Source organism: Vipera ursinii (genome assembly GCF_947247035.1).
Source record: "Vipera ursinii genome assembly, chromosome: Z".
Lineage (NCBI taxonomy): Eukaryota > Metazoa > Chordata > Lepidosauria > Squamata > Viperidae > Vipera > Vipera ursinii.
In genome coordinates this window covers 85007665-85023685 of record NC_139517.1, presented here as the reverse complement: position 1 = coordinate 85023685, position 16021 = coordinate 85007665, and the positions used below count along the sequence as shown (strand labels likewise).

At 37.6% G+C, this 16021-nt stretch overlaps 1 protein-coding gene across 4 annotated transcripts in view; it reads left to right on the top strand.

The window, feature by feature from the left end:
• Positions 1-16021, top strand: part of KAT2B (lysine acetyltransferase 2B) — a 78581-nt gene that overhangs the window by 15347 nt on the left and 47213 nt on the right. For all 4 annotated transcript variants that reach the window (XM_083376123.1, XM_083376124.1, XM_083376122.1 and 1 more), the window contains exons 2-5: positions 8719-8845; positions 12060-12205; positions 12371-12460; positions 14051-14232. In XM_083376123.1, the coding sequence (XP_083232249.1) occupies positions 8719-8845; positions 12060-12205; positions 12371-12460; positions 14051-14232 (545 nt within the window). The remainder of the gene's footprint in view (positions 1-8718; positions 8846-12059; positions 12206-12370; positions 12461-14050; positions 14233-16021) is intronic.

Here is a 16021-nt window from a genome sequence, read left to right as displayed (position 1 = left end):
GTCAGGTGATCAAAATTCAGAGGCTTGGCAACTGCAGCATCCCGGGTCACGTTGTTACTTTTTGCAACCTTCAGACAAGCAAAGTCAATGGGATTTCACTTAGCAACAGTGTTACTAACTTAACAATTACAGTGATTTACTTAACAACCAATGGCAAGAAAGGTCGTAAAATGGGGCAAAATTCACTTAACAAATGTCCTGCTTAGCAACAGAAATTTTGGACACAATTGTGGTCATAAGTTGAAGACTACTTGTATATACCCTAAATAACATTTTTTTTAAAAAAAAAACTTCCAATCTCCTAACAGGAAAAAAAGAGGGAATATTTATTATCTTACACAGGATTCTGGGTGATTTATAGTCAAATTAAATAATAAAATCTGAAGAGAAGCCAGAATAGAAATAAAATAATGAAAAACACATTCAATGCCCTTAGCGTATCCATGGCCTACATGCCATAGAAGCCTGAGGGAGGAGCAGTTGCCTCATTCTATCTTCTGAAACTTTGTCCTCAAAATAAATGTGGGCCCTGCCCATCAAAAGATTGCTTATTACCATCAGTTTGCAAACCATATTTGTGGATATTTTATATTTATGCTGAATCTGAAGGAATCTAAATAGCTTTTTAAACCTTGTTTTGTGTGATTCTGAAAATTACTGTCTATGTTAGATTGAAGATAAAGAAAAGAGCTTTGTTGTGATAATTTACATGACTGAACATATTAACCAATATAAACATATTAAATAATATATTAAATAATATATCAGGGATAGACTTAAGATAGGAAAGTTGCATTGCTAGTTGAAGGTTTGGTTAGAAAAGATTTCTGAATCCAGACTGTTTAATGATAAAATAACAAAATGTCTTCCTCTTTATATTGATAAGGATTAGGAAAAATGGATTTCTTTTAATGAAAAAAAATGTGAAAATGTACAAAAATTGAGAATTAAATACTCACAGAAGAAAAAAATCTAGCACAAACTTCCCGAGATTAGAGGTTATCTTATTTAGGACATTTGATGCTTCTGAATTACTGTTTTGCAACTTGCCAAGTAGAAGTTTCCAATAAACCACAGTATGATTTTTTTTCCTCTGTCCATGATCTAGTTCACTGCTACAAGCTAATTAACCTGGAGTAAAATATAACAGCTTTCATAAAACTGGAAATTAACTGCATTTAAATTAAACCCTCTACTATAGTGACATTTGCCATCTGAATTCTGTTCCACAAACAATGCATTGTAGTCTTATGTATGATTGCAGCCCAAAGATTCCCTGTTATTTATTACTTATTTTATATACAACTTAATGTAATTTCTATACAAACGATACAATACAATGCTGCCTGCTGCGAGACACTAAATATTTTCCTTCTGAATATGCTCACAGTGCTTTTACAACATAATTTCATGCATCCCATCCTAATTAAAAGTAGAACAGTGCCATTTTATTAAAACCCGGGGGGAGGGGGAGGGGAGACTCAAAAGTGTTCAGTGGGATGTCATTTAAGTTTCTAAAAAGTAGAGTGCTCAGTGTTGAATAGAAAACAGTGGTTGTTGGAGTGTATAATTGAAGGGATGCTCCTCAGAGAAATGGTTGTGTTTGAAAGTTACTTACTGCCTTTGAAGAAAGTTTTAAAATGTTTGTGTTAATTAATGAGAGATAATGTGAACCTTGCGCCAACCCTTTTAAAATAAGTGTACTTATTAACTCGCAGTTGGTTTCAAATACCATTCAAAGAACTTTTAATCTTTAAATGACCTGAATCTGCACCACCCTTAAAGTTTATGAGGTCTCCTTTGTCTTGAAGGCCTGGATATAAGTTCTTACTCAGCCTTATTTATTGTTTAAAAAGAATCTGGAAATAAAGTTGGTAACATAAAAATGGAGCTACTTTTTTAACATTCTCTTTGCCTGTAGGAGGGTGGTATTTGTTTTTTGGCAGGTGAGTATTGACAGTGACAATATTGCCACATCAGTTTGTTTTCATCCTTTAAGCTAATTATTGTGCAATACTATGTTTTTGTGTAGGTACTTCATAGTTTTTAGATTGTGGATAATTATGCTACAAAGGTTGTTTTTTCATGTCTGGATAAAATTTTGTGTCTGTGCCTCATAAAGGCTTCTAATTTGCTTATGGCAGCATTTTATTGTTCATAGACCTTGAAAGTCCTATGTGTTTTTTTAACATTCATACATTTTTACCAGCATACTGTTCACCTAGAAGGCAGTTAAGTATTGTATTTGGCAAATTTGTCAGGATTCAAATGCAAGTAAGGAGAAAAAAGAAAATACTATTGCACTAATACAATTTCCAGATGACATTCTGTTCTGGAAAATTGCCATCGCCAAGGGCTCTTCAATAATAACTTCTAAACTGGGTGACAAAAAAAAATGGAGGTCAAGAATAGTAACTGATTTTTAAAGTGATAACTATCTTACCTCAACCACAAATTTTTATAAGTTCAGACTTTTTTTGTCAACTAGTGATCCTTTGCTTCAGTTTTTCTGTTTTCTATCCATTCTACATCCCTTCCCCAAAATGCTATTATAGCTGGAAAAAAAGAAGGATTGGCTATGCATTACTATTTGATAATAGTGTAGTGTTACCCCCTTGGAGGCCGCCAAAGCACAGGCCCTCCTAACCCCCTTTAGTCCTGCTCAACAGCTGTGCTCTCAAGGCGATGTCAGAATGTCCAGTTTCAGCGGGAGCTCACACGAAGTGAAGAGATGGCAAGTTCTCATTGTGAGAGTTGGGCTTGCAGGAACAAAGGTGACCGATCCCTAACCAGGGTGGTTAGTGCGTAACAGAATTTAACACCCTCAGGCATTTAGCAATAATAATCAATATTCAGTAGCAGTCGTTTGAGAAACAAGAGGAGTGTGTGGAAAGAACTCCTCAGCTCCAAGCAGCAGCAGAAACCAGGGCAACTCCCCACAATGTTTACAGCATGCACAGGTGGTAACGATCAACCGCTGGTCTCCAGAGTGGTAGCGGCTTGCCTCCTCTTCTGTCGGGACCCGTTGTCCCAGGTCTCTCTGCCAAATTCCCCCCACACTCTCTTTCTCTTCTTCTCATTCCCACTACTCCAAAGGAGAGGAATCACCTAAAATTCCCATTCTATTTGGCTTCACCTGGTCTCTCCCCAACAGCAACAACAACCACCCTCATCCCCTTTCTCTTTCTCCCCTTTCCCCAATCTACACCTGCTGTGCCCAAACTGTCAGCAACTGTCTGAGCTTTGTACTCCCCTCTTGCTGGCCAGGCTCCTGCAAAGCCTTTCACTCAGCCTGCCACAATAGGATTAGGAGACTTCCATCTGGGAGAAACCAGGAAAATATTTAATAGTATGTTGAAAAATACACTGCTTAGGTTTAGTTCTAATGCAGTTAGCCCATGTAAACCTTTTATTGGAAAACATCAAATTGTTACATATTTTATTAGTAAAATATAGTGAATTAGTTTTATATCTTTTATATATTATAAAAATAATCATGATGGAATTTAAGTTAAAATTCAAGGACTAATGCTAACCATTATGAAAAAAATCATAGTATTTCAGTTTCTGTATCATTTTAAAAAAGCAATGGCTCTTAATATTCATGTTAGATTGGACTTCCTAGTCTCATGCTCTTTAGATATATTAAGGGTTATACACTGGAAAGACTGCTATAGATGAGTGCTTAAGTGAACTAGCCCACCTACTCATTATTGTAGCTTTTGGGTTAAAATCTTGAAAAACAAAGTTATTCTGTTCATAACTATTTCATCATCATTTGGTGTCTACCTCTGAAAAGACAGTTTCTACAATATTGTATATATTATATATATGCACCTCTCTCTCTCTCTATTACACACACACACACACACACACACACACACACAATGTTTGGGCAATTGGATGTTTCCCAGGCTTTTGTGATTAAATCTGTCCAATTAGTATCATGAATGGTCCAGAATTACAGGGTTGGTAATCCAAAATATCTGCAGGCATTGTATGATTTCTCTGTTATGTAATGTTTGTGTGTGTGTGTGTGTGTGTGTGTGTGTGTGTGTAATGTTAGATTTAGAGTAGCCATTTTCTGAGTGGGAACTTTCACTCCATCTCTTATCTTTACTAGTCAGAAGGATTTACAATACTTTGAACTGGGGTAAAAGAAGCTGCAGAGAGACTCAGAGAAATGTCCTTCTATGAATAGGAACAATGTGAGTAAAATTGGCTGTCAATTTTACTCATTTTTCAACATTTGTGTATATACACTTATATGTACCTTATTTTCCGGCATATAAGACGACTGGGCGTATAAGACGACCCCTACATTTCCTGTTAAATTATAGGGTTTGGGCTCTACTCGCCGTATAAGACTACCCCTCTTCCAACGCACACCAAATAAAAATTAAAAAACATCAGATTTGATTTTAATATGGTAATTTTAATTCAAATGCTTATGACATGCAGGTACTTAGTAGGAAAACTGTCACTTATAAACAACGCTGTTTGTCATCAAACATGTAAACATAAAACAGTGCAAGTGGATTAAACTTAATAATAATAATAATAATAATAATAATAATAATAATAATAATAATAATAAGAAGAAGAAGAAGAAGAAGAAGAAGAAGAAGAAGAAGAAGAAGAAGAAGAAGAAGTAGTAGTTGGAAGGGACCTTGGAGGTCATCTAGTCCAACCCCCTGCTAAGGCAGGAAACCCTATACCATTTCAGACAAATGGCTGTCCAGTCTCTTCTTAAAAACTTCCAGTGTTGGAGCATTCACCACTTCTGGAGGCAGGTTGTTCCACTGGTTAATTGTTCTAACTGTCAGGAAGTTTCTCCTTAGTTCTAGGTTGCTTCTCTCCTTGACTAGTTTCCATCCATTGCTTCTTGTCCTGCTTTCAGGTGCTTTGGAAAATAGCTTGGCTCCCTCTTCTTTGTGGCAGCCCCTGAGATATTGGATCACTGCTATCATGTCACACCTCAACCTTGTCTTCATTAAACTACACATACCCAATTCCAGCAACCATTTCCTATTTTCCTAATTCACTTTTTCACTTTTCCTAATTCACTCTAAAGCTTTCCCTGCGCAGAGCCTTAAGTAACACCAGCTGCCTGCAATTAGTGCAGGTTCACATCCCACCAGGCTCAAGGTTGACTCAGCCTTCCATCCTTCCGAGGTAGGTAAAATGAGGACCCAGATTGTTGGGAGCAATAAGCTGACTTTGTAATAATGCTGCTTGTGGGGGGTGGGGGGGTGAAAGCTCTAATAAGTAGGCATATACATAGAATGAAGGCTATTGCTAAGCACATTGATTTGTGCTTTAAATTGTAAGCCGCCCTGAGTCTTCGGAGAAGGGCAGGATATAAATGGGATTTAAAAAAAAAAGACCAAATGGGAGATCCGCTCCAGGTTTTCCAGCCAGCCAGCCCAGTTCCTGAGTCAAATGTGTCCTTAGAGCTAAGCAGCTGCTCTGACTGCGGCATTCCCCACCTGCCTTTCAAGTTGGGATAGACTACAGCTGCTCTTCAACTTTAGAAGGAAAGATGCCCAGACCCCAGCCTGTAAAAAATCACAGACTGCAGCTTCTTCTCAAATTGGTCCCACTTTCTCTGCACAGACTAAATGGAAGATCCGCTCCAGGTTTTCCAGCCAGCCCTGTCCCTAAAGTTTCAGCACCCGGCGTATAAGCCGACCCCTGACTTTTGAGAAGATTTTCATGGGTTAAAAAGTCGTCTTATACGCCGGAAACTACGTTATATTTTGTTGTTGTTAGCTGTGAAGTTGTGTCCGACCCATCACGACCCTATGGACAACGTTCCTCCTGGCCTTCCTGTCCTCTACCATCTTCTGGAGTCCATTTAAGCTCACGCCTACTGCTTCAGTGACTTCATCCAGCCACCTCATTCTCTGTCGTCCCTTTCTTCTATTGCCCTCAATCTTTCCCAGCATTAGGCTTTTCTCCAGTGAATCCTTCCTTCTCATAAGGTGGCCAAAATATTTGAGTTTCAACTTCAGGATCTGACCTAAAGAACAGTCAGGGTTGATCTCTTCTAGGACTGACCGGTTTGATCGCCTTGCAGTCCAAGGGACTCGCAGGAGTCTTCTCCAGCACCATAGTTCAAAAGCTTCAATTCTTTGGCGCTCAGCCATTCTTATGGTCCAACTTTCACAGCCATACATTGCAACTGGGAAAACCATAGCCTTGACTATATGCACTTTTGTTGGCAGGGTGACATCTCTGCTTTTTAGTATGCTGTCTAGATTTGCCATAGCTTTCCTCCCCAGAAGCAATTGTCTTTTAATTTCTTGGCTGCAGTCCCCGTCTGTGGTGATCTTGGAGCCCAGGAAAATAAAATCTGTCACTACGTCCATTTCTTCCCCATCTATTTGCCAGGAATTGAGAGGGCCGGATGCCATGATCTTGGTTTTCTTAATGTTAAGTTTCAACCCAACTTTTGCACTCTCCTTCTTCACCCGCAACAAGAGGCTCTTTAGTTCCTCTTCACTTTCTGCTGTTAGAGTGGTATCATCTACATATCTTAGGTTGTTGATATTTCTTCTGGCAATCTTAATTCCAACTTTTGATTCATCTAGCCCTGCCTTTCTCATGATGTGCTCTGCATATAAGTTAAATAGGCAGGGCAACGGTGTACAGCCTTGCCGGACTCCTTTCCCAATTTTGAACCAATCAGTGCTTCCATGTCTAGTTCTCACTGTTGCTTCTTGACCTGCATATAGGTTTCTCAAGAGGCAAATAAGATGGTCTGCTACTCCCATCTCTAAGAACTTGCCACAGTTTGTTGTGATCCACACAATCAAAGGCTTTAGCGTAGTCAATGAAGCAGAAGTAGATGTTTTTCTGGAACTCCCTAGCTTTCTCCATGATCCAGTGTATGTTGGCAATTTGATCTCTAGTTCCTCTGCCTCTTCGAAATCCTGCCTGTACTTCAGGTAGTTCTCGATCCACATACTGCTGGAGTCTAGCTTGTAGGATTTTAAGCATAACTTTACTAGCATGTGAAATGAGTGCAATGGTGCGATAGTTTGAACATTCTTTGGCACTGCCTTTCTTTGGAATTGGAATGTAAACTGATCTTTTCCAGTCTTGTGTCCACTGTTGAGTTTTCCAAAAGTGTAGCACTTTTACTGCATCGTCTTTTAAGATTTTGAATAGCTCAGCTGGAATACTGTCACCTCCACTAGCTTTGTTGTTGCTCAGTTTTTCTAAGGCCCACTTCACTTCACATTCTAGGATGTCTGGCTCAAGGTCAGTGACCACCTCATTGTGGTTATCAGGGACGTTAAGCTCATTCACCTATAGTTCTTCTGTGTAATTTTGCCACCTCTTAATCTCTTCTGCCTCTGCTAGGTCCCTGCCATTTTGGTCCTTTAAGCATGCCCATTTTTGCATGAAACGTTCCCTTCATCTCTCCAATTTTCTTGAAGAGATCTCTAGTCCTCCCTATTCTATTGTTTTCTTCTGTTTCTTTGCACTATTCATTTAAGAAGGCATTCTTATCTCTTCTAGCTATTCTCTGGAATTCTGCATTTAATTGGGCGTATCTTTCTTTTTCTCCCTTGCCTTTCGCTTCCCTCCTTTCCTCAGCTATTTGCAAAGCTTCCTCAGACAGCCATTTTGCTTTCTTGCATTTCTTTTTCTTTGGGATGGTTTTAGTTGCTACCTCTTGTACAATGTTGCGAACCTCTGTCCATAGTTCTTCAGGCACTCTGTCTATCAGATCTAATTCCTTAAATCTATTTGTCACCTCTACTGTATATTCAACAGGGATATGAAATAATAATAATAATAATAATAATAATAATAATAATAATAATAATAATAATAATAATAATAATATAATAATAATAATAATAATAATAATAATAATAATAATAATAATAATAATAATAATAAGTAGTAGTAGTAGTAGTAGTTGGGAGGGACCTTGGAGGTCATCTAGTCCAACCCCCTGCTCAGGCAGGAAACCCTATACCATTTCAGGCAATTCATACCTGAGTGGCCTAGTGCTTTTCCCTACTTTTGTCAGTTTACGCCTAAATTTTGCAACGAGAAGCTCATGATCTGAGCCACAGTCAGCTCCTGGTCTTGTTTCTACTGACTGTTGTTGGAAAAGAGTGTTTGCTATGACCATCGTATTCTCTTGACAAAATTCTATCAGCCTGTGCCCTGCTTCATTTTGTACTGCAAGGCCAAACTTGTCTGTTATTCCAGTTATCTTTTGGCTTCCTACTTTAGCATTCCAATCCCCCATGATGATAAGGACATAATTTTTTGGTGTTAGTTCTACTGTGATATTGAATGGTTTGCCTTGGATTTGAACTGAGATCATTCTGTCATTTTGGGGATTGTATCCCAGTATTGTTTTTCCTACTCTTTTATTGACTATGAATGTATGTATATATGCACACATTAATATTATTATTAATATTTTGGTGGTAAGATAAAATAAGCAATCAGAAGAAACATGATTTCACAAAATGAGAACATTATCATATCTTATTCCCCAGACTTTATCATCTTTCCCTGAAACCCTCTTTAGCAGCTGTTCATGCACGAATATAGAACAAAAGTAAATAGTGTTTTTACTGAATTAAAAACACACTGCTATCATGATTTCAGAAATATGGTAATAATTGCTATTATTCAAATTTACATAATTTCTCTTTGTTTTCTACCCCTATTTTTTAAAAATTGCAGGCAGAGGATTCTTGTAAATGTAATGGCTGGAAAAACCCTAACCCACCTCCTACTCCACCCAGGGTAGATTTGCAGCAGTCTGTTGTGAGCCTTACTGAACCATGCCGTAGTTGTAATCATGCACTAGGTAAGGTTTCTTTTGTTTGTTCTTTTTCAGAAATATTTTTGTGAATATTATAGAATACACCAGGATTTCCCAAATTGTGAGATGTACTTTCCTTGGGCAAGTCAAGGAAAGATGTAAGTCAAAGGGAGGTGTGAAGAACTTTTTAAATACATTGTTATAATAAACTCACCTTTCCAAATTTTTCATTATTATAGGTAGTCCTCAACTTACAACCACTAATAAACACTAAATTTCTGTTCCTAAGCGAAATTAGTTTTTTTAGTGAATTTTGCCCCATTTTACGACTTTTCCTGCCACACTTGTTAAGTCAATCACTGCAGTTGTTAACTTAGTAATACGGTTATCAATTGGTTTCCCCATTAATTTTGCTTGTCAGAAGGTTGTAAAGATGATCACATGACCTTGGGACACTCATAAATATGAGCCACTTGCCAGGCATTCAGGACCATGGGGTTGGTGCAAAAGTTGTAAGTGTGAAAAAGTCACTTTTTTTAGTGGCATTGAACGGTCACCAAATGAAAGGTTGTAAGTTGACGATTACTTGCATTGTTTTTATTGTTCATTGGGGATTATTTTGGTGTTGGGATTTTTAGGGGAGGGGTGTTCATTAACCCCTTTAAGAAGAGAATAAAAGTGCAAAGATAAAAAAATTAGGAATCCCTGTCATAAGGAACATATGGAGGTATTTGGGTTTGTGTGTATGTATGTAATGCCATTTTACTTATTTCTACAAGTAAGGTAAGGTAAAGTAAAGATTAAGATAAGATTAAGATAACCTTTATTGTCATTTTTTTGCTGTGGGCACAACGGCACACATCAAAAATGAAATTTAGTTGCCCGCTCTCAAAGTGAAACACATACATGACACACACCTAATCATACTATATAAAACATATGTATAGACCCACATCCCTACATTCTTGTTGTTAGTTGCGAAGTTGTGTCCGACCCACCGCGACCCCATGGACAACGTTCCTTCAGGCCTTCCTGTCCTCTACCATCTTCTGGAGTCCATTTAAGTTCAACCTATATATACACCCTTACATATACATAACAAATAAATATTAAATACTGTCCATCTTGAATATATAACGGAAGGAGGAAGCTTGAGAGTTCACAAAGTTAATGCTGTATGGAATGAAACTATGGTTGAATCTGGATGTTAGATATACCACTAAAGCAGTGATGGCGACCCTTTTAGACACTGAGTATCCCAAAACCGCACCCTCTGCCTCCGCTCCATCCCTCACGCCATGCCACGCCTACCCACAGGGCCACCCACTGCCTCCACGGCTCACCGCAGCAGATCGCCCAGATGGCCCTGCAGCGCAATGGTGACCATGCCCTCCGCTTGTGCCTGGCATCATCTGCACATGACAGGGTGCAAGGGCAGAGTCTTGTCCCCACTGCCCGGCTGCCATGTCCTTGCCTGCACTGCTCCATGCGGGCTGTGCCTGGGGATGACTCTCCTCGGGGGGGATGCTGGTGAAGTGGCCATGGGGGAGGCGGGGCTGGGGCAACTGCGCATGCCCACAGAGAGGGCTCTGTGTGCCACTAGTTTGCTACCACTGCTATATCTAAAGATATGCTGTAGATGAAAATAGTATAGCAAAGAAAGACTGAGAAAGTAGTAATTTTTTCCTTTCCCCAGCATGGCACTATCCAGATATGTTACACTTCAACTTCCAGAATCCTCAGATAGCATCACAAACATATATCGCAAAATCCAGATGATATTGATAAGAATGTATTTCATTTTGCTATTGCTATGCTATGCTATGCTAGTGTGTGTATACATACTATATTTATATGTGTATGTTAATAAGATAAAGTTGCATTTATACCTGTTTCAGATAAACCATCGGCCCTGCCTCTAGAAGCGATAAAGCAAGATTATTGTATAAAGGGAATCTATGTGATAGTATCACTTGGTTTGCATACCTTGTCAAAAGTAGAGTAAAGCCTGGACAAAGGTTGTGTAACTAGTGTGCTTTAATAAGGTAGTATCCACAGCTTGTCATATTTGAAAGCAGTTAGTGACATTTATTATAGACAAGGCCAATGAAACAATGGATTTTATTTATACTTAGTGTCAGGAGCCAGAATAGACTTCAAAAGTACTACAAGTGTATTTCATGCTACATATACACAAGAATTTGAACCATTAATGATCAAGGTGAATTAGCTCCAGATCAGAATAAATAGGCTTCAAAAGGGCTAGTTCTCTTATGGGATTGTAGTGGCTCAAACTGATGATGTATTTGACCCCCACCCTTGGGCTCAGCTTGATTATCTCCTAGGTTTAGACTATGATGTTTTTATAAGCTAAAATGTGTTAACCTGCTTTAAAGGAAATAGATAAACTACTGAAGATAGGAAATCATGATAGAAGTTTAGACCAGAGTTTAAAATGTGTTATTAAAATGACAACTAATTTCCTAATTAGCATCCAGCTGTTTCATGATAACTACCATTTAATAAGCTTTTAAGACAGGAATATTATTTTTATTACGGTAAGTCATCAGGGACATATATTAATAAATGTTTTTTTAAAAAAATGAATGAGTTAACATACAGCACTTGGGCATTCTTAGAAAACCCTGCAAAAATTTAGTGAAGTTTTTCATTCCAAAATTTTCCTAGAAATTGCATCCTTGATTAGTATCTGAAATAAAATTGTATCTGAGGAGGAAATCTGTAAGAAATGTTAGATTACCAATATTATTTAAGGCAGATGAAGTAGTTCCTTCTATTTATAAACTGTTAACTAAAACATTCTCCTAGTAGCAAACTTGCCTGCATTATGAAATGTATAATATTAAACATATAGTAAAAGATCACTCCCTTATAAAAAAAAATTAGAAAACTGATTCAGTATAGTAGCACAACAGTGTTTGCCCCTACAAATAATTCTTTCATTAACTAAACAAGGGGAAAAACCTAAAAATGACTCTGATGATGGTTGTAAACAGCCTGTTCTGTGGAAAAGAATGCAGGCTTTACCAAATGTTTGCTCCAGGGTGATATAAACAAGTTTGACTGTTGCTGGTTTAAGATTGGCGCTGTATTGTTAGGTTCCTCAGACCTATGATTTCTTCATACTGAATTGAAGCCTATACATAAAAAGAAGTCATCAAGTCAAGAATGACTGTACTATGTATTTTCAGTAGCTTACCTTTTCCTTGAAAACCTAAGATTTTCTTGTTTGTTTTAGCCGCTCATGTTTCCCATTTGGAGAATGTCTCAGAAGAAGAAATGAACAGACTATTGGGGATTGTGTTGGATGTTGAGTATCTATTCACCTGTGTTCACAAAGAAGAAGATGCAGATACCAAGCAGGTTTATTTCTACTTATTCAAGGTAAACTGAACGCTTTTCTGTTTAGAAAATACATTTTAAGTTGCAGCTGTGACCAGAAATGCATTCATTTAAGCCACACAGACAAGTGTGTAGAAATGTTATAAACATAAATAAAAGTATGAAATTGTCATATTTCATTATCATTTTCCAATTTCTTTTCAACAGCTTTTGAGGAAGTGTATATTACAGATGGGGAAACCAGTTGTAGAAGGATCTCTGGAGAGTCCCCCATTTGAGAAACCTAGTATTGAACAGGTAAAGTATGCATGCAGGCATCTCTTCGTATGATATTACCTTTATCTAACAGTTCTTTCAAAAATAGATAAAGAGTCCATGGCAATACAAAAATATGATTTTCTTATGTGGACCAAGAAAGAAAGCTGTCAACATAAAAGTTCACATTAGGATAGTTTTGCCTTCTCCTATGCCAATAGGCCTTGTAAATCTATTGCATGTATTTCAGAATGCAACTTGCACTCTCATCTATATGTATAATGATTACCTATAGTTTAAGTAGTACTCTTCTTAATGTATTCTTTTGTACATGTCTGCAGAGAGGCCTTTGTATTTTAGTTCAGTGCCCCTGGAAATTGGATGGAAAAAGCATCTTGTAAATTGGAAAATCCACCATTAGCAATACAAAAGAGGATGTTTAAAAGGAATCCAGTAGCTGATACAATTTGTATCACTACAAGACCCTAGGTAGGTAGCTGATATTTTTTAGAAACTAAGGTGCTGATTCAGGAAGGTAACTATTGTTATTAGCTGAGATTAATATAGTAGTAGTAATTAAATGTTAAGCATTTAATACTTTACTTTTTTTTACTTTACTTTTATTAAATTTGTATACCGCCCTTCTCCCGAAGGACTCAGGGCGGTTAACAGGGCATATATAAATAACAATACAAAAATTAAAAAGGAATTAAACAAATGCCCAATTAAAATTAATAAGCTTATTGTACTGGAATGAGGTTTAAAATTGTATAGAATACTGGTTGTTTTAACACCCATTTGAGAAGATTCATAATGTCATGAACAAATCTGGATATATAGGTTTAATTATGTCAGATTATTTTGTCCAAAGTTACTTTAACAAATGCAGTTTGGATTCATAAATGAAACTGGAGCTGTATTTATTACAGCCAGGGAAGATTCACTAAAATGCTCTGATATGGACAGTAGCAGGGGCTACAGGCACAAAGAAACATTTGAGTTATAATAATTACATATCTCAATTCCTGATCTTTTCTTGTACTTCTCTACACCTTCAAGTGAGAAGATGGTAAGGGAGGGTTTAAAACTTTGCATGCAATATTAGAAACTACATTTACTTATAAACCTTAGCTCATAACTCCAGAATTATAGTTTTAAATACTATGGGTGTGTTTTGTAAAATTGGAAATATAATAAGAGCACCTTTAGATGTCAAATTTGTTTTAAACTGAAGGGCATTCCTGAACATCATGGTTTATTATACAGAAATTTCCCAACTGGTTATCGATCTTTGGTTTGTTTACCTACATAAAATCACTGTTATAATATAGAAGTTAATATCTGAGCATATATTGTCGACTAAAAGTGATATGCCATTGTGATCAGCCAAACTATATATTATAAAGAGTGATATAGTCTCTTTCCTAAGAAACCAAAAAGAACAAAATGTATTTACAACAGCATTTAAACATTAGATATAAAATATGAAACAAATACAAGCTGGTCGGTAAAGATTCAGTGACATTTTCAATAGAAAGTATTTGCTAGAACTTATTTCTCCTTAGGTCCATAACATTTCTGAATTTTATATCAGGTTTTCACAACTTCTCTCCTTTCTGTTTCTTCTTTAAGGGAGTTAATAATTTTGTGCAATACAAATTTAGTCACCTACCATCAAAAGAGAGACAAACCATAGTAGAATTGGCTAAAATGTTTCTCAATCGCATCAATTACTGGCACTTGGAAACACCTTCCCAGTGGCGACTGAGGTCACCTAATGACGACATTGCTGGCTATAAAATAAACTACACAAGGTAACAGTATCTTTTTTTTTAGATTGTTACTAAACATGGCTCTAACATGGTTTTTTGTTCCCCTGGGGCTTTAGCAAGCTAAGTTCTCAAGGCTTGGCAAAAGGCAGCGGGATTGGAACCACTTTGATCTGAATGATATTTGGCAGAGCCATGACAGAAAAGACTCTCCTCTTGTGCACTGCCAGACAACATTCTTTAATTGATGAGACCCACACCTTGCTCCTCCTGCTGGACCTGCTGGAATATGTAGATGTAGTTGGAAAGAGGTAATCTCTCAGAAAATCCAGTTCTATATTGAAGAACTTCATAGATCACTACAGTAGTTCCTGGGACCAATGCAGCCTATAGAGTAGAGTTGTAAGATGTGCTGATTGATGAGCACATATAACTGCTTGTGCGGTTTTGCACCTACTGAAGTTCCTGAATACTCTTAAAATGTAGATATTTTGCATGTAATCCATTGGAGAAGTGATCATACAATACATGGTTAAGCAAAGGCCTTTCTGAGCACAGCTTCCATAGCTCCACAAGGACACCCAAACTGTGCACAAGTACAACCCCATCCAAAACAAGAGATAGAAAGGCCCCAACATCCAAAGGCATTCAGTTTTGCTTGGGTTTAGCTGAAGCTTGTTTCACAGTAGGAAAGAGGCCATAGGAGTGCAATCAGATCCATGTCTCCCCTTATTCCAGGGCTCAACCAGAGCCTCAATTGGATTATGCAACAAACTATCAGGAAGAATCTCTAGCTGACTCCGAAACCCAAAGGTACATTGGTTGCCTGGGCTAGCCAGTCTGCAGTGCGGAGTCATGCCAGAGAACTCCACGATTATCAAGGAGCGATTAGATCATGACAGCAGGGAACAAGTGAGAGCTCCCCATATCCAGATCACAATTGTCAGGACTCTGACAGCAGAATCAGATTAGGCCTATCACTCCTTTCAAATATTGTGCCCTGGATTACATAGGATAGGCCTATGGATATCATGCTGTCCATGAACTCCCAAGGTGCCTCTGACTCCAATTCAAGAAAACACAGATTAAGTTTCCAGGATCATAAACCTGAGAAATTCCACTGCCAGCTCAATTATGAAATCAAGCCAGATCTTCGTAATGCATACTAGGTAAACCCTTTCAACTGTAGTCAAATCACATTTTGGGCAACTGTTTTTACTGGGCATTATTACTGATACTACTGTTGTGGACACTAAGCTGATGTTGAATTTAATTACGGCAGCGAGACTTTTAGTAGGGCAATATTGGAAGAAGGAAGAACTGCCAACTATAGAAGAATGGACTTTAAAAGTTTCCAACCTGGCGGAAATGGCAAAGATCTCAGCGTACTTGAAAGATCAGTCGCAACAGAGATATATTGTGGAGTGGAGAAGATGGATTCATTATATCTAGAATAAATATGGGACTAAAAAGTTTCATTTAGAATTTGAATAAGTATTGATGTGATATTTATATTGCTTGTAGTTATTTTATAAGAGTTAAAGTGCGATAGATTTAATAGTTTATTGTTGTTTGCATAAGGTAGACTATGATTGTTTGTATTTTTATACCCTGTATTGAGCTCTGGGGAGGGGGGAGGGGGAAGGGAGGGAGGTGTTGGAGAGGGTTGGGGAGAGGGGAGGGGGTTGGGAGGGGTTTTGTTTTGTTAAAATGATATAAAATAAATAAAATAAACTGTAGTCAAATCACAGATGAGGGTAGCCTTTTTACAGTCTGACCTGGCATTAAAAAGCAGCAGTCAAAAACCCAGGCTGAATGTCTGCTGACTACAAAA